This window comes from Myotis yumanensis, unplaced genomic scaffold (assembly GCF_028538775.1).
Source record: "Myotis yumanensis isolate MYYU_CA2020_CCGP unplaced genomic scaffold, mMyoYum1.0.hap1 SCAF_2, whole genome shotgun sequence".
Lineage (NCBI taxonomy): Eukaryota > Metazoa > Chordata > Mammalia > Chiroptera > Vespertilionidae > Myotis > Myotis yumanensis.
Genome location: NW_027223753.1, coordinates 210,202,658 through 210,221,394, shown reverse-complemented (window position 1 = coordinate 210,221,394; position 18,737 = coordinate 210,202,658). Strand labels below are relative to the sequence as shown.

Here is an 18,737-nt window from a genome sequence, read left to right as displayed (position 1 = left end):
GAGCTATTGATATGTTGGGCTGGGCCCTTCTTTGCACCCTTCTGAACTGTAGCATCCCTGGCCTCAACCGCTAGATGCCAGTGACAAACACACTGCCCCCCTCATTTTGAGGATCAAAAATGTCTCCAGAGGTTGCCATGGGGGAGCCAGAACGCCCCCATTTGACAGCCAGTTTTATTGCTGGTCCTGGAGGAGTTAGGGGTGTGTGCTCACTTTATGAAAATTCATTGAGTGGCACATATACAATTCAGCAACTTTGCTGCATGCATAAAAACTTTTTTTTAATGTAAAGCTTTTAAAATTGAAAAAAAGAAGCCAATGAATAACTAAAAGAGCCAAAAAATTTTAGAGTGAGCACGGAAGATAGGTACAGTGCAGTGTCTTGTCTGCACATAAGCGACTGAGACCCAGGTCATGCAGGTTCTGTGGCTTCGGACCCCAGTGGAGAACCCTCTGCCGGGCTCCCTCCCCCTCCCCCTCCTCATGCAGACTTGCTCCCAACGCCGCCCAGTCAGAGCCAAGGCTGGCTCTGCGCAGGGACCTCTGGGACCCGAACCCACTGTGGAAACAGGGTGGATGGGCACTGCACCCCAGCGCCCTGCAAAGAGCACTCTGAAAACCAGTATCACATGCAAACAGGATATTAGGTTTTGTCAGAGAGATCAAAAAAGGCTTGAGGTTTTTCTTCACAGCCTCAGCCGCTCCTGCCGCTCCCTCTCTGGCTTTATCTACTCATTTCAGTCGGAGGCAGGAAGAGATGGCAGCCGGGGAGACCCAGGTCTACGCCAAGGTCAACAGCAAGCTCAAGGCCCGCAGCGCCGCCTCCCTCCTGGACCCCCTTCTGAACCTGGGCTTCCCAGCACACACCGCGTGAGTACTCCCCGCCGGGCACCTGCCCCTGGCGCCCAGCCTGACCTTTCTGAGGTCCCGGCCACAAAACTGCAGGCCGCTCTGAGCACCTACTTCCTGTCGAAGGGGCGCCTTGCAGGGCGAGGTACTGTTGCTAAATTAGGCCCTTTGCCCCTGTCTTTAAATGATAGGATCGGGACCAACTCTGTTGGCCGATTGGCGGGGGCGGGGGGGGGGGGGCGGGGGGGGGGGGGGCCTGAATTTGTGAACATTGGAAACCACGTGTCACCATGGTGCCCCCATTTCTCAGGGTGTGGAGGAGCGTGGGGCCTGTTGTAGCCTCTTTGTGGGCAGCTCAGTGCCTCAGAGAGGACTTTTCAAACTCTAATCTGAAAGGCCCCACCACCCAGTCGGTCTCTAATTCTGGGACCGGTGAGGTGAGGATGTTTCTAAATGGTGCAGGAAACCATCCGTCCTTAGGAAAAAACTCGAGTGCTCGAAAATGAAACAAAATGGTTAAGAATCGACTGGGCTAGCACGATCCTGTGTGTACAAGGAAAAAGCCCACACGTAGAAAACTTGAACCGTAGGAGTCACCCCTCTCAGCGAGGGAAGAAATCCCCAAAGCGACGAGCTGTGATACTGACCCTGGCTTACAGCTGCCACAGAAAACCGATTTCTTAGAGCCGGTCCTTTCCAAGGTTATTCACGTGGAAAATACACCAGAAGTCCCCTTAGGTAGCCCTGGATGTGGGAGGGGGGCAAACTTCCCTTGAACACTGTAACGAAATCCCAACCGAATCGGATGGAATAGTGTAGAAGCTATCCGTTGTCCTCACACTGTGTTCACAATAACCCGGGGCCTGTGAGACGGAGCGGAAGGCAGCGTGAGCAGGGTGCCTGCCGTGTGCGCCCCATCCCCAGCACCTGACATCGGGGGGCAGAGGGGGACACTGAGGCGGGGAGCAGGTGACTTCCTACCTCGGGCAGGACCCAGACCCCACTCTCTAAAGCACCAAGAAAGCCGCGCTCTGTCACACCACTCGCACTGTAGCCTGGACACACACTCAAAATTCCTTCCAACTTAAACATCGGCCGCATGTTGGGGGTAGGAGACCTGTTTTAAACCCCTCATTAGTCTGAAGCACCCCAGGAAGGCTCTGAGCCAAGGCCTCTCTGGGGGAACCGCCCCAACAGGCGCATCCCCTCGGTACTGGCCACCTGGCAGCATTGAGCCGCAGCCACTTTGGGCTGAATCCCTGAACCAATGCCATTAGCCGCATCCCATTCTCTTCAATTTGCTCCGGTTCAGTTACATTGAGCTCAGTGACTGTACCTCCCGGTTACAATGGTGAGAACACACAGTCAGGCCGCAGGGCCCGCAGGCTGGCAGGGGAGGATAGAGGACAGGAGCTCACTGAGACGATAAGCAAGGTGACCGTGTGTGTGGCCGGGACACAGAGGGGCTGCACACCCTCCTGGAGGCGGTTTCGAGCGGGCTTTGGAGGGCGATGTTTGAACCGAGCCGGGAAGACATGGGTGTGTGGGCTCGGGACTGCATTTGGCAGGGACACAGGTGTGCAAGCCAGGCTGTGACTCTTCCAGCTGCCGGAGGACCGGGAGTGTGTCCACCTGACCCTGGTGCAGGGTACACGGGGGGTGGGGGGAGTCAGACTGCAAGCGTGGGTGGACCTCAGGCATGAGCCCTTGGCCTCCAGGCCAAGGACTGAGAGGAAAACGGGCAGGGCCGGTGAGCGGTCTGCATGTCCACAGAGCACAGCGAGGGCCCGGGGAGGACAGAGACCTGCTCTGCATCCAGCTGTGAAGTGTCCAGCCCCTGGGGGACAAGGGGCAAGGGACAGGGCCACTGTGTGGCAGGGCTGCCCCCGCCTCTCGCCCCTTCCACACACACTGGAAGGCGGGTTCTGAATGCCCTTGCATCCGCTTTCCTGTAGGCTGAAGGCACTGGCAGCCACCGGGAGAAAGACGGCGGAGGAGGCCGCAGACTGGTGAGTGGGGCTGTCTGCACAGGGGAGGGCCTGTGGCTTGAGGACTCGCAGGGTGGGCCCTAGGAGGTGCTCAGTGCAGTCTGGTGAGGCCGGGCCACCTCTGTGCCAGCCCACCCAGCACTGGGGGAAGGGAATAAGGAATCCACCTTTAAAACAGAAAACAAGAGAGAGAGAGCTTGAAACAAGCCCCTCTTCACTTAAAATCGGATTTAATCCGATGCCGCCGTCAAGGAAGAAAACAAGCCACGTGACTTGTTGCACAGCCAGCGAAGAGCCCTCTGCCGACATAAAATAGAGGTTGCCGGTCCTCCGGTTGCCGCTCGCTAGGCCGCCTCTGGGGAGAGGATTTCCAGGGGTTGTAAATGTCCCGAGAATCCGCAAGGTGATCTTAGGGGCGCCAGGTGTTTGGGGGCGGGTGAGGAGCTCCGGTTCCAGGCAGTTCCCACCCACCAGCTATGTGACTCTGCACACCACCCACGGGCCTCGGTTGTCTGCTCTGGGAATCTGGAAAGGGCACCCCGTTCTCTAGAACCCGGACCTGCCTGAATGTGCCATGATGCCACCAATCTGCCCTAGGCGGGAAGTCCCCTCACTCTGCCCCGAAACAGCCACAGCGGAACTCAAACAATAAAGACCGGGTCCCATGAGGCTGGGGTGCCCTCCACGGAGCAGGCGGCAGACACTGGCAGGGGGTCTCTGAGTGTCCAGCACGCCCTCAGTGGGAATGCCCTTCCTCCTCCGGGAACTCTAGGCCAAGGGCAAGCACGTGGCCCCTCCACAGGACAGAGAAACACCAAGGCTCTGGGCTAGGCTCGCTCTAGTCAGCCGCCAGATTTCAATTAGAAACCAAGCCCACCGCTGGGAAGGCCCTGGTTGGTCCCTCCGCCATGAGACTAGAAGTCCGACCAAGAAACTGGGAGACGGTAGGATCCCCCAGTCTCAGTCCAGAGTGGGCCCAACCTCACTCATAACCAGGGAGCTGCAAATTCAGCTGCCCTTCAAGACAACAGGACCTTGAAGGGTTGGTGAGGGAGGGGAAAGGGGTGGCCTCTTACTTTCCTGGTTGCAGCGTGAGGCATCTATGAACACTGAACGTGTGGGTAACAGCCCAAAACCACAGTTCCAAGTCTAAGGACATCCTCTGGAGAAATACAAAGGGGCTACAAAAGCAGGAACAAGACCCTTAATTACAGAGTTAAAAAGAAAACTGTTTGAATGCACACCAATGGGATGGCTGAAGGGAAGATCGCACATGTGCATACGTGATGGGATGTTCCACAGTCCTGAGAAGGTTCCTGCTTAACCAGGAGTGTATGTATTAGCCTGGGGGAGTCGGAAAAACATTGCTGAGTAAAAAAATGCAAGTGGCAGAATAATTTCAACAATGGCTTATGATTTATATAAAAGACATACACAAGTGCTATCTATGAATTTATTACTTACGTATCCAGAAGAAAACAAAGCAGATTAACCATTGAGGTTGCCCTCTAGAAGGGGGAGGAGCCAGGATGAAGGGGAGGAGCCAGGATGATGAGGGAGGAGCCAGGATAAAGGGGGATGGGTTTTTTTATTACTATTAGGGAGATGTATTTGCATGTAACTAATGTTTTCCCCGAGTGGTTGCCTACTACTTTCTAAACTTAATATCATCTCACAAGCACTTCCCTGAGTCATTAGAAATTCTTCAAAACCACAATTTCTAATGAACAGATACGTAAATTCACTATTATTTATCTAGTTTGTCCTTCTTTTCTATTGTAAATAGCCCTACATTCAGTATTCCATACATGTAGTTTTTTCCATACGTTTTGTTTTTCCCTTTGGCTAACTTTCTGGAAGTAGACTTATTAGTTCAAATGGTCTGGGTATTTTAAGGCTCTTGACACATACCAGTAAGTTGCCATATACAAAGGAGGCAAAAATTCACCCTTAAAGCTCACTGCACCTTTACACCATTGAGCATAACTTTCATCCTTTGAAAAATATTTTGTTCATTTGACAGGTGAGCAAATGGTTGTTTTAATTCTCATTTTTCTCATTAATGAACTTGAGTTTTGGTTTGTATATTCTTTTTCCTTGTATCGAAAATAACTTTTTCTGAGGTGAAAGAAAATATCATAGCCACCTAAATTTTGTCTAGTTCTTTGTGGGTTTGATTTTTACATTGAATTGGAAGTGTGAGATAAAATTAAAATGAGAGTATTTTCCACAAAATTTTTCAACACTAAGTGGATGGCTGGACCACAAAGGTCATTTGAAGACCAGGTTTTACTTCACTGTCGCCTTTCTCTCAATTTCTTGACCTTTGACCAGGGGATCAGACTAAGCTGGGCTTGAACCCTGAGTGAACTCTGGCCCCCTCTGTGGCCACGGGAAGCTAACGTTTGGGGCTGTCACAGTGAGGTGGCTGGAGGACTGGTGGATGTGGCCTCGGGTGCTCAGCACGGCCTGTTACTCTGTCCTCCCAGGGGAGAGAACCTTTTGTCAGGACACAGGTGACAGTGGCCGCTCTTTGTTGCAGGCTGCGCTGTCACTGCAATGACCCTTCTCTGGATGACCCCATCCCGCAGGAGTACGCCCTTTTCCTCTGCCCCACGGGGTCCCTGCTGGAAAAGCTCCAGGAGTTCTGGAGAGAGAGCAGGCGGCAGTGCACGAAGAACAGAGCTCACGAGGTCTTCCCTCACATAACGCTCTGTGACTTCTTCACGGTGAGTCGGCCCCCGCTGCCTCTCAGGCTCATTACCATGGCAGCTGAAGTCATTTTCGGTGATAACTCGGCAGGGATGGGACGACACTGAGGGCAGCCACATGATTTGTTCTTACAGGGCATGCACAGCTGTAGTGTTAGCTGACCTCTGTGTGAGATGTCCCTTACTTTCCTCCTCGCCTTTATCTGGTCAACTCCTAGTCATCCTGCAGAACCCAACTCATTTATCCCCTCCCTTTTCTAAGTCTTTCCCCGATTCCCAGGCAGAAGGGATGGCTGCCCTTTGTGCTCCCACCTTCCTTTTGTCTGTATCTCGATTGGCACTTTCCTGTTGTGTGACAATGTGTCTGGGCATCTCTGCATCCCTCACCAGTCAGAACCCCTCAGGTAAAGGTGGAGGCTTCCCTCATCTGTGTACCCCCAGAGATTAGCACGGTGCCTGAAACAGGGGAGGTGCTTCAGAAATGTGTGATGGATCAACCGAGGAATGGGTGAGCTTGGCCAGTCACAAATGCAGGACTGTTCCCTGCCTGGAGGACCAGCCCTGACTTAGAAAATGGTCCAATAGGCAGCTCCGTAGGCTTCCTGGGCTGCTCAACAGAGAAGAAAGAGGTGTGAGAAGGAGGGAGGGAGGGACAGACGCCACTTCCTCTGTGGCTCCACCAGAACAACCTGGAGAGGGCACACCCTGGCCCAGCCCTGATGCCAGCTAACTCTGTGGGTTCCACCCAGCAGTCAGGCCGGGCAGTTCAGGCAAGATTCTCCAGGTGACTGATGGGAGCCTGCCTGCAGCTTTGGGGTGAGGAGTGGCATTTGGCACTAGGGAGAGTATTGAGACAGAACTGAGTGCAGGGAACTGGGGGGCAGTGTCTATGTTGGTTCACGGTCCTCCAAGAAGCAGCCCCCAGAATTGGAAGTGGAGGAGATTTCTGTGGGAGAAACACCCGTGAGGGATAAAGGAGAAGGAAGGATGGCCAGGGTGAGCCTTGCAGGGCTGACACCTGTGGATGGGGGTGGGGGAGATGGGGCACCAGAGTCTCACCTGCACTTGCTGCTCCCAGAAAGATGGGGAGCCTGAGAGCCGAGACCCCGCCAGGGGCCATGACTGACCCAATCACTATGGGAGGGTGGCCTGTGGCTGGGTCACAGGTGAGTCCCCGGGCGCACAGGTACTGCCCTCCTTGCTGTAGGCTCTGAGCAGTGCACCATGGCTGCCCTGGAGTCTATGGAACCGAAGGCTGCCATGCGGAGCATAGCCCTGGGCCACAGGGCGGAAAGGGTGCTGGCTCAGGATGTGATGCGGAGGCTGAGTCAGCATGACAGGGCCTGAGGGACTGTAGTTAAGTGGCAAGGGATTTCCTACCTTGAAGGAATATTCCATTCCACAAAGAATCTTAACCTGAAATCTCTAAGATACTGAGGACCAGGTATAGCACAAATCCCTAACCCCAAACACATGAACCAGATCAATTACGCTGCAGTGTGGGATAATTTTTATTAATTACATTAACCGGTGTTAAAAATACTAAACGACCTGGAGACTCTTATGCTTAGTGAAATAAGCCAATCTGAGAAAGACAAATATCACCTGATCTCACTTATTTGTGGAATCTAATGAACAAAATTAATTGACCAACAAAATAAGACCTGAAGCATGGAGGCATGGAACAGACTGACATCCTCGATGTGGGGGTAAGGGGACCAGGAGAGAGAAACCAAAGAACTTATATACTTACTAGTGGTCCGGTGCACAGAATTCGTGCACATTAAAAGGGGATTAATTAGAGGAAATATTTTAATACTGCTATTTGCCCTTTCTCTATAATAGAAGTGTCAGAGATGAAAGAAAATTAGTAAAATGTATATGAAAATCTTCCTCCTGTCAGAGACTGGGGCGCGCTGCGGGACCCAGAGTTAAGTCCCCACACACCCACGGTGCCTCAAAATTGCACAAGACCCAGACCCAGCCGGCCGCACCCCCATTGGGCGAGATCCAGACCCAGTGGGCCCCACCCCTGTCAAGCCCTGCTGGGCAGGGGGTGCAGCCTCAGGTCTCCTGGCCTGGCACTGGGCGGGGGGCACAGCCTCAGATCCCCCAGTGCACCCTCAGGTCCCCAGCCCAGTGCCAGGGCAGGGGGTGCTGCCTGAGGTCCCCTGTCAAGCCCAACCAGGCGGGGGGCGCAGCCTCAGGTCCCCTGCCCTGGCCCAGTGGCACACAGCCTCAGTCCCTGCTGATTGCTCATTAAGGCTCCTTATGGGAACTCAGCCTCCACTGTGGGCGCAGCCATCTTGTGTTATGGAATCCCTGCCTCCGCTATTGGCGCAGCCATGTTGACCGTTACTGCGTGGTCAATTTGCATATTCCCTCTTTATTAGATAAGATATGCATAGCCCATGGACATGGACAAATAGGGTGGTGGAGACCTCAGTGGGGGGGGTGGGGGTAGAGGCTGGGCAGAAAGGGGTACAGGGGGGAAAATGGGAGACATCTGTAATACTGTCAACAATGAAAAATCTATTAAAAATTTAAAAATGATAATCAACGGAGCCACTTTAAATGGAGCCGGAGCTGCCATCCCAGAAATGCCCTGCACATCTCATGCCTCAAAGCTCGGAATGTTAGAACAGGCAAAACAACCTTCAACTGGGCCTGAGCAACCTTGTTTCCCAAAGGGCTGTCCGCAGGGCTAACCAGAAAGCAGTTACGGTGACTCCTGGGCTGAAAGTTAGAAACATCGTTTAGAATTAGCGTCGCTATAGTAGCTTATCTGCACCAATAGCAATGCCTTCCTTCTATGGATGTAATTGCCCCCCTTCCCTTTCCCATCAATATACCCTGATCTTTGTCTTCTGCCTGAATCTGTGCTTCCCACACAGCTGTTCTTGTCTTTGATCACAAGGCAATGCCATTGCCTCTCACTTTGAAAGGCCTCTATTTCAGTTTAACATGGTGGCCTGGTAACAAGAGCTGAGCGAGCACATGGCTGTCCCTTCCCGCAGTGTGAAGACCAGAAGGTGGAGTGTCTGTACGAGGCTCTAAAGAGAGCTGGAGACAAGGTGCTGGGCTCCTTCCCCCCGGCGGTCCCTCTGGTTCTCCATTCTTCCGTCAGCTACCTCGGCTTCTTCGTGAATGACAGCCCTGCGGACGTCATCCGGGAATTCGCCATGACATTCGCCACGGAAGCAGCTATCTTGGCAGGTAGGCAGCCCCAGCCAGTCGAACACACTCGGCCGGGTCAATAGAAAGTGGCCCCTCTGTGTGGGGGGCTGTGCTCTCCCCACTTGGACACCGTGGGTGGACCCCACACAGGAAGCATGCAGGCTGATCCTTAGCACAGTGATGGTCGAACAGCTGGCTGGACCTGCATCAAGGGTGCACCCATCCTTGCCCTGGCCATACCCATTCCCCCCTCTCCCTTGCCAAGCGACTTCTCTGATACGGCCTTAAGCCAAGGCTGAACGATTTCACCAGCTCCTCCCTAGGGAGTAGGTGTCCTTACAAAGAATGCAAACAGGTTCTGAGAACCAGCAGTGTCTTGTCTCAAAGTGGGAATAGCCTTGTTTGCATCGATTTCAAATGGTTTTCTAAACACTTGCCATATTCCAGCTGCCGAGGAAACTGTCCCAGGTGGACGTGTGGAGCTCTATAAAGACAGGGATTGTCTGCTGGTGGGCACACAGGGGGACAGGGGTCTCTCCCAGCCCTGTGCCCAGCTTGAGCAGTGACCCTCACCGAGTCAGTGCTGTGTGTAAAACACAAGTCCTAGCTGGTTTCTTTTAATTTTTAGGCATGAGCTTAGTCCTCTCTCCTTGACTTCTTGGGGAAAGATTCTTTGAGAATCAACAAAATTCCTTTTTCTCCAAATGCCAGTCTTCACACCTCCCCAAAAAGTGGGTCTCCTGGCCCATTTCCCAAATGGAGGCACTGAGGCTCTGAAGGGTAGTATGTCTGCCGCAGGTCACTGTCATGGGTTGAATAGTGTTCCCTAAAATCCCTGTCTACCCACAACCACAGAAAAGGACCCTATTTGGAAACAGGGTATTTGCAGACATAACTGGTTAAAATGAGATCACACTGGCGTGGGCTGGACCCTAAATCCCATCGCTGGTGTCGGTGTCCTTGTGAGAAGAGAGGAGACCCAGGAGGAGGCCACAGGAAGATGAGGCGGAGATTGAGTGACACAGCCACAGCCAAGGAGGACTGGAGGCCCCAGGAGCTGCGAAAGGCCGGAAGGACCCTCCCCTAGAGGCCCAGAGGGAGTGAGCCCTGCCAACACCTTGATTGGAGACTTCTATCTTCAGAACTCTGAGGGAACATGTTTCTGTTATAAGCCACCCAGTGTGTGGCAACTGATGAGAACAGCCCTAGGGAACCAACAGTCTCCTACCCAGTGGGTGGTGGAACTGGACCTCGAGTCCAGCTCCGTCTCACTCCCCACCGGCTGGGTTTCATGCTGAGCAGCCACGGTCCTGAGAGATTGGCCTTGACCTCATGTCCATCTCTGGACCCCGAGGAGCCTCTGCCCTGCCCTTCCCTTCCGCTGCCTGTGCCCTGCACCTGACCCTGAGGGCGTAGGAGGGGCCAGCTCCGGTGTCTCTTGGGTCCCACCCCAATGAAACGTCCCCTTGGGCACAGGGCACAGACAGAAGAAAAGACAAGGGCCCATTCAGAAACAGGGTGACTCACTGATGGCCCCGATGTGGAGACCAGTGGGTCTTTCTCAGGCCGCACTGACTCAAATGGTGAGGCCCTGCCCCCACCGCTGAGACACCCGAGAGAAGGAATTTCCCCGACACCCACTCACTCTCCTGTCTCAGGCTTCTCACCTCCACGGTGTCTCGTTTGCCACTAAAGGCGGGTGCATCGTGGGCGGGGCTGCCACGTCCGGGCTTCAGGAAGTGCTCACAGCACCCGAGACATTTTTCAGGGGAGAAAGGCCTGTGTGCTGGTGTGTGCTGCCCGGGGGAGGGGAGGCCGTAACTGATAATTACTGAGACTCCGAGAGCCTGGTTCCCACAGCAGCCCCAGCAGGCAGCCCTCACTAACCTTGTGCTGTTGCCACGGAGGCTGAGGCAGGCTAAGGTGGCCCCCCAGTAGGGCAGAAGCGTCTAAAGCCAGGGCCATCTGACACCAAACTCAGAACTGCTCCGTCCGTCCGTCCGTCGGTTTGTCGGTCACCACCTCCCAGAACATAAAGTGCTCGTGGCGTCGCTGAAATCAGACCCTGGCTGGCTCGACAGCCCTGAGTGAGGACCTGAGGGCTGGGCCCCAAGGGCAGAGACCCCCAGGAGGACCAGGGCCAGTGAGCGGTGTCCGAGGGACGGTCCTGTTTAACAGAGTCACGTTGCCTCTGGTGTTTTCTCCCTGAGACTCTGCAGCTGAACAGTCATTGACCCAGAGAGGGAGCCCACCAGTCCTGGCCGCTGGTGGCACCCTGATGACAGGGAGGGAAGCATCTACTCCGTCCATGTTAACCAACTGCTTGGGCAACTCGTTTACAAACTGATAGGCCCAAACACCCCCTAAAATCCATATCTCTACGCCCACCTCTCTTACACTTCCTTATAGAATCTGCAGGTACCAACCAGCTCCTCTAAAGGTGAGCTCTGCGAGATGGCATAAGCCGGCCGAGGGTGCTCCAGGGCGGAGGCAGGGAGGCCACGTATACAGGCCTGGGCAGCTGAGCCTGGGCGCGTAGCCATCCTGGCCGCGCAGTGCTGACGGCGGGTGTCCCTGGGTGTACCCGGTTTTGCAGACTGCACTGTGAAGCCTTGCACCAAGCAGCTGCACCTGACGCTGGCCCACAAGTTCTACCCCCACCACCAGAGGACGCTGGAGCAGCTGGCCAGAGCCGTGCACCCCGGCCACAGCTGCCAGTGGACCGCGGCGCTGTACTCGCGGGACATGCGCTTTGTGCACTACCAGGTGAGCGGCCGGACGGGCGGGCAGGCGGGGTCCTCCCACAGGAACCAATGCATGAATGGCCCCTCCGACCAAGCACTGACCCCAGCAGCCCTCCACTGGAGGCATTTTAGTAGAAGGAAAACCTTCTATTCTTTCTCTAAAACTATTTCTCTTTTCGTACAATTTGCAACTAGCGTTCTTTTATATATACAGGATGGGACAAACGTAGGTTTACAGTTATGAGTACACAAAACAGTTTATTCTTATATTATTTATTAATTATTGTATTATTTTTCCATACAAACAACTGTAAACCTACTTTTGCCCCGCCCTGTATAAGTTACAGACACACAACTTGGGGGGGGGGGGGGGCGAATAAATGGAAGCATTTCTGGTCATTAAAAATAGAGGATTGCAAAGGTTTATCAATATATTGTGTTGCTTATTAATTTATTTAGATAATGATTTGGGCAAAGACTTTCTCTCACTAAGTTGATTCGTTCAAATGGAAACCATGCAGTGCTCCTTACAGACGCACAAAATAAGTAGGAATGAATCCACCACGTTCCATATTGTAAGAGAAGCTATAAAAAACTTCACAGCAAGGAAGGTAGACGTGAAAGTCTGATTATACTTTGAGATCTTTCATATAAAATGTAAGCACAAAGATAGATGGGTAGGTGGGTAGGTAGGTAAGTAGGTAGGTAGATGAATAGATGATAGATGAAATGATGGAAAGATGGTCAGATAGAGAGATGACAGACATGGTAGAGAGATGATGGATGATAGATCGATGATAGATAGATAGATGCATACATGCACAGACAGATGATAGACACCAACATTCATTTCTAAATCTATCCAAAGAATTCTATGCTGTGTTTTGTTATATTCTGCACTGTCATCAGACAAAGGCTTGGGGAGTGTCTTGGAGACACAGCCCCCTAGGCAGCCTGAAAGCCAGAGCAGGAGCCTCCTACGGTCGTCCTTCCCAGCACACGTCCTTGCAGGAGCCGTGACCACCTTTGCCTCTCTCGCAGACCCTGAGGGCCCTGTTTCAGTACAAGCCCCAGAACGTGGACGAGCTGACACTAAGTCCCGGCGAGTACATCTTCGTGGACCCCACTCAGCAGGAGGAAGCCAGCGAGGGCTGGGCGATCGGGATCTCGCAGCGGACCGGCTGCCGGGGCTTCCTGCCGGAGAACTACACGGAGCGAGCCAGCGAGTGTGACACCTGGGTGAAGCACAGGTGAGCGTCGCCTCTAGCAGCTGCCCAACGGTCTCTGAGTTAGTGCCCGAGAGCGTCCCCCTGAAAACAGTGGGCACAGTGTTGGCATGCTTCCCGACCATTCCATCGTTGGTAAAAATTGCCTTCTCCGTGCCAGCAACGTTCTCCCTGCAGGGATACGGTGAGTGTCCTGGCTGATTCGTGGTTTTCTGCTGATAACGTTCAAAATACATGGATTGCTCTAATGGCTTCTAAGACCATACTCCCAAAAGACTGCACAATACCACTTCCTTCTTATGGATATAAATTATCATCAGAGGTCCTGTGCTTGGTTTTACTTATCCTTCCATCCAATGGATAGACTGTAGGGTCCTACGGTACATTATTGGTTTCCTATTGCTGTGTGATCATGTCCTTAACAGCTAAACCACCTCCATGTATTATCCCACAGTTTCCATGGGTCAGGAGTCTGGACATGGCTTAGCTCAGAGGCTCCCAAGGCTGCAGTCAGGTTTGGCTGGGGCGGGAGGGTTATCTGAGGCTCACATGGTTGTTGACAGAATTCATTTCCTTAGAGTAGTTACTTCACAATTAATGTCAGTCACTCCTTGTGACTTCAGCTGGAATTTATTTTTTATGTTTTTATTGATTTCAGAGTAAGAAAGGGAGAGAGAGAAACATCCATGATGAGAGAGAATCATTGATCAGGTGCCTCCTGCACGCCCCCTACCGGTAACCAAGCCAGCAACCCAGGCATGTGCCCTGAGCAGAAATCAAACTGTGACTTCCTGGTTCATGGGTTTACACTCAACCCCTGAGCCACACTGGCGGGGCTAGAATTTCTTAATTTTAGCATCTTTAACATTACCTGAGAGTCTGAGGATTTTCACCATCACCAAGTACTGGTTCCTCTTATTTAACAACTAGAGGCCCAGCGCACGATTGAAATCGCACGAAGAGGCGCCCCGCCTCCCACCATGTGAGGAGGCACCCCGTGGGCCACCGCAGGAGTTGGGCCGGACCCGCGCCATAGGTGGCCGGGACCCGCACCTGACTTCCACCCCAGGCCCCCCCTGTCCCTCTGCTCTAGGCCACCGGAGCCGCTGCGCCAGCTCAGGCAGGCTCCCCTATGTCTGTCTCTGTCTCCATCTCTGCTCCGGGCCTCACCTGTGGGCACAACCTCCTCCTGTCTGGTCATGACCCATCACAGCGTCCCGGCCTAATTTGCATATTACATATATATATATATATATATATATATATATATATATATTCTTCCCTCAATTTCTCTCTCTCCTCACACCTTTAACACACTGCGTGGATGTGTCCTTAGCCACATAACCAACTTCCTCACTTACAAGTTCTGCTTTCCACAGACAATTTCACTAAACTTTTTTCCACTACATAATAAGGACACCCCCTTCCTTCAGTTTCCTATAATGTGTCTCACTCCTTCTGAGTCTTCACCAGCAATACCTTTAACATCCATATTTCTATTACGGTTTAATAGTAATTTTTATATTATATAAGGTGGGGCTGAAGTAGGTTTACAATTGTGAGTATGCAAAACAAGAGTTTATTCTTGAATTATTATTGATTGATTATTGTATTATTTTCTATACGATAAACCTACTTTTGCCCCACCCTGTGTATGTATAGATATATAGATAGATAGATAGATAGATACTAGTCTATAGGTAATATTTAATTATTTATAATATAATTTATATTTTGTTATATTACTTGTATTATTTGTATTATAACATATACATACATTGCACACATGTATGTACATGTACATATATGGATTTATTACAGGGAATTTCCTTGTGCAATTGTTGGGACTGGCCAAGCAAGGGCAGGCAAGAGGGACGGGAAGGAGCCCACAGCTGCCTGGAAACCATGGGCGAGCAAAAGCTGGTGGTCTAGGTGTGACAATCCAATAAACTTGCATATAAATACATATCATGCAAGGGCAGGTGGATGAGCAGTTGCAGACACAGCTGCTACTTGGAATCTCTGAGCTCAGGGAAGCCCTAAGCCTTTTTTAAAGACCTTCCAACTGAATGAGTCAAGCCCAGCCAGGACACTCCACCTTTTGATTAACTTAAAGTCAACTGATTAAGGACTTTAATCACATCTGCAAAATCTCTTCACAGCAGCACCTAGATGGCATTTGAGTGGATAACTGGGAAAAGGTGTGTGTATGCTTTCAACCAAGACCTAAACTGCCTATGGAAGAGATAGCTAAATTTAAAAATAAGTCAGTGAGCTAAACTGGGGTACGTCCACACAATACAATAGTTGCAATTTTTTGAAATGGTCATGAGGAAGTGTTTTATGTAATCCTAGGTAAGTTGAAAAAAATCTTAGGTAAGTTGCAGAACACAGTGTATAGTACCATTTGTGGAGAAAGGATGAAGTTAAACATACTTGGCTATGCATATCCATGCATGATATGTATTTTAGGCAAGTCTCTGTCTCAAAGTTCCCTGGAAAGGAGAATCTCTAGAAACTTCTAACAGAGGTACCAGTGAGGGGTGGGGGTTGAAGCTGGAGGATGGAACAGGAATAGGAGGAAGACTTTCTAGAACCATTCCTTAATTTTTACAATTTGAACGCTATAATGTATTACTTATTCAAAGGAGAATTTAATCCATTTTAAAAGTAAAGATTATAAGGGAATTGGGTCAGAGGGAGAGAAGTCAGACGATCCAGGGCTGAGGTTTGTGCCCCAGGTGCATGCTGTGAGGTCCCGGCTCCAAGCTGTCCCACACCCAATGGGAGCAGGGCTGTGGCTTCTACCAATGACCACAGCCATCCCACAGGCGGGTAGACCAGTTGCTCGGGAGAAGCACAATTTTGCAGGTGTAGACAGGGTCATGGATCCCATGGGCCACCAGAAAATCACAGGATGGTGGTGCCACCAGGGACTGCAGGGGTCATCAAATACCTCCCTCCCTCCCTCTGGAGGGCTGAGCACCCTCGGACCCAGGGGGTAGAGAGGCTGGATGATGTCATATAGTTAAGGAAGCGCTTGCTTCCTCTTAGTACCAACTCCATCCTCATCTGATCCAAGACACTATTTCAGCAGGAGAGGAGATGCCGGTTCCAGCCTAACAGACTGAGTTCCAGGGGTCGTGGGGCTCCCCGAGGCCCCTGTCCTTCAGTGGGTCTCCTCTGAAGGACAGGGGCCTCAGACCAGAGAGTTTCACTGTCGCCAGGCAATTGGCAACCTGGATGTTTCTAGAAGACCTTGTAGCAGATAAGCTTGTTGCTATAACATTTTTTACTTCACAATTAATGTTAGGCACCAAAATAATCATTCCAGCCTTTAAGCCTGACATTTCTGGGACTGTTCTCCTCAGAGACAAATTTCCCTTAGGAATTAGTAAGTATTAATAAAAACTGCAACAAAAGGAGAGAAAAGTAAATACTAGACTAGGCTATGGGGCGTCTGCTTGGCTGTGTTTTAGAAGTAGCCCGTCCTCCCTGGGGGAGCAGTGAGACAAGCTGTGACATGATTCTTGGCCAGAATGGCAGATAGCCAGTGTGCTGTCAGACTTGGGGTCCTGGCCCAGCCTTTTAAAACTGTGCTTTAAAAAAAAAAAAGCTTTGAGTAGTGGGCTTGTGGTCAGATGGCACTGTCCAGAGGCCAGCTTAGCTGCGGGCAGATGTAGATACCCCTACAGCATCAACTGCAGGGCTCACCCTCGGCCCCTGCACTGGTTGGCTTGTTGCAACCCAGTCAGCAAGAACTGCCGGCCTTACAGCACCTGGGAGCAGATGCAGGAGGAGTCCTTCCGGGACACACTTCCAGGTGTGAGTCTGCAGCTACGATGCTCATTGCTTGGCGACTAAAACATCAGGCACCCCTCACCAGTACAACAACCTCAGCCTAGACACCGATGGTTCGTTCCAGTAGCCTGGATTTCCTTGACAACAATTCACATGACAATGTTTATCTGTTACTGTGAAGAAAAGGATCAGGGGTGATGGAAGACTGTAGTCTTGAATCGCAGCAGTTTTCAACCCTCCACACAGAACAGTGCACGTAGCATATCGTAGAACCAAGAGCAGAGAGGCCCGGAGGGTAGGGCTTAGAGAACATTTAGTCACCTTCTAGCCGAGAGGAGGTGTCCAACACTGAGCCTGTAACTTCGCAAAACCACAGTGTGAGCTGGTAGCAAGCAGCTCCGATGGAATGATGGTATTGTTCCGGGCTGAACTGTGTCCGCCCAAAACTCACATGGTGAAGCCCTGACTCCTGGCACCCCAAGATGTGACTGCGCTTGGAGGTGGGGTCTTTCAGGAGGAGATTTGGTTAAAATGAGGCTGTTAGAGTGGGCGCCAATGCAATCTGATTGGTGTTCCATAAGCAGAGAGATCAGGACACAGACACCCAGAGGATGACCACGTGAGGACACAGGGAGAAGTCGGCCATCTACTAGCCAAGGAGAGAGGCCTCAGGAGGAACCAACCCTGCCAACACCTGGATCTGGGACGTTCAGCCTCCAGACTGTGAGAGAATAAATTTCTGTTGCTTAGCCACCCAGTCTGCGGTACCTTGTTATGGTGGCTTTAGCAACTAATCAGGGACCTTATCCACACAACCCCATTTAAAAGCCAGGGAGAATTTAAACACATCTATGGTATAAGTTAACCAGTAGGTGTTTCTTTTAAGTTAAAGAAAAAAACAGAAATATTCAAATGTGAGGTCCTTTCTCCTCTCGTTGCCAATTCCATGGTCATTTTGATTGCGTTGCACTTGAAATACTAGCAAAAACAAGTCAATTTTGTCTCTAACTGTAAATTGCACGGATGTTATTTATAGATAACGAGGCTGCTGTCTACACGGCGAGCCACAAGCAGGGTGCGGGTGTGCCCCCCTCGCCTGCAGGAAGAGGAAACCAGCCAACATTTCCTGTGTCAGTACGAGACTATGAATAGCGCTTTCGCTACTGAGAGCGTGTGCATTTGAAGTGGGAAATGTCAATGGTTCGACTATACTATCGGTGTTCTGGGCCTATGCTCAGCTAAAGCTCACATCTCATATGAACACACTGAGTCTATTCGACCTGGTTACCACCCATAGGAGTTTACAGCTCAAGACAGGACAGGCAACGTCATGGAAAGAGAAGGTACAAGTTGCAGACAATGTAAGAAATGCATTGACTAAAGCAAAACACTGTGAGGATGACGAATGGCCCAACGCATGTGGCCCATGGTGGTGGAAGCAGGCGACCTGAGCCGCTGGATGGTTGAGATGATGCAGGACAGGTGCCCCTGAGATGCTCCCGGCTCTGTTCCTCCTCAGGGTCTTAGGATGGAGGCTCGGAAACTAGTGGTTTAATGAGAACTTGGGGCCCTAAGGCCTCTATAAGAGAATGCAAACTCAACAAATGGGCCGATAAGTAGAAACACACCACATTCGTGATTTAAAAGAATGAATCATGTGAACATAGTCATGCCTCCTGGAGTCATTTCCAGGTTTTAAAAAATTCCAGGAAAAATCCCAGGGGCGTCGTTTTCTGGAACTTCCATGAATAGCTGAAAAGTTTATCTGGAAGAATAAACAGGAGAGATACGCCGAGAAAACTTGGAAAAATAAAAACAATCAGAGTAGTTAGCCTACCAGATGTTAAAAATGTATGACAAATCTATAATATGGTTTTGGCTGGAGGGAAAAAGAAAACACAGATCGGTGAGACAGAATAGCTAACAGAGCAGTACACTCGGGATATTGAGAAGTTCACATCTAATAGCTACATCAGAAACAGGGAAATAGTCTGGCCAGTGTGGCTCAGTGGTTGAACATCGACCCAGGAACCAACAGGTCACCAGTTCAATTCCCGGTCAGGGCACATGCCCGGGTTGTGGGCTCGATCCCCAGTAGAGGGTGTGCAGGAGGCAGCTGATCTGTGAAGTTTCTCTCTCATTGATGTTTCTCTATCTTTCTCCCTTCCTCTCTCTCTAAAAATCAATTTTAAAAACATATTTAAAGAAAAGAAGTAGGGAAAAGAATGGGTGTAAAATAAA

General features: G+C 51.1%; 1 protein-coding gene across 2 annotated transcripts in view; it reads left to right on the top strand.

The window, feature by feature from the left end:
• The first annotated feature begins 746 nt into the window (after positions 1–746).
• Positions 747–18,737, top strand: part of UBASH3A (ubiquitin associated and SH3 domain containing A) — a 44,192-nt gene continuing 26,201 nt past the window's right edge. For both annotated transcript variants that reach the window (XM_070407143.1, XM_070407142.1), the window contains exons 1-6: positions 747–870; positions 2,805–2,858; positions 5,380–5,566; positions 8,566–8,764; positions 11,322–11,491; positions 12,511–12,719. In XM_070407143.1, the coding sequence (XP_070263244.1) occupies positions 758–870; positions 2,805–2,858; positions 5,380–5,566; positions 8,566–8,764; positions 11,322–11,491; positions 12,511–12,719 (932 nt within the window). In that variant the 5' untranslated portion in view covers positions 747–757. The remainder of the gene's footprint in view (positions 871–2,804; positions 2,859–5,379; positions 5,567–8,565; positions 8,765–11,321; positions 11,492–12,510; positions 12,720–18,737) is intronic.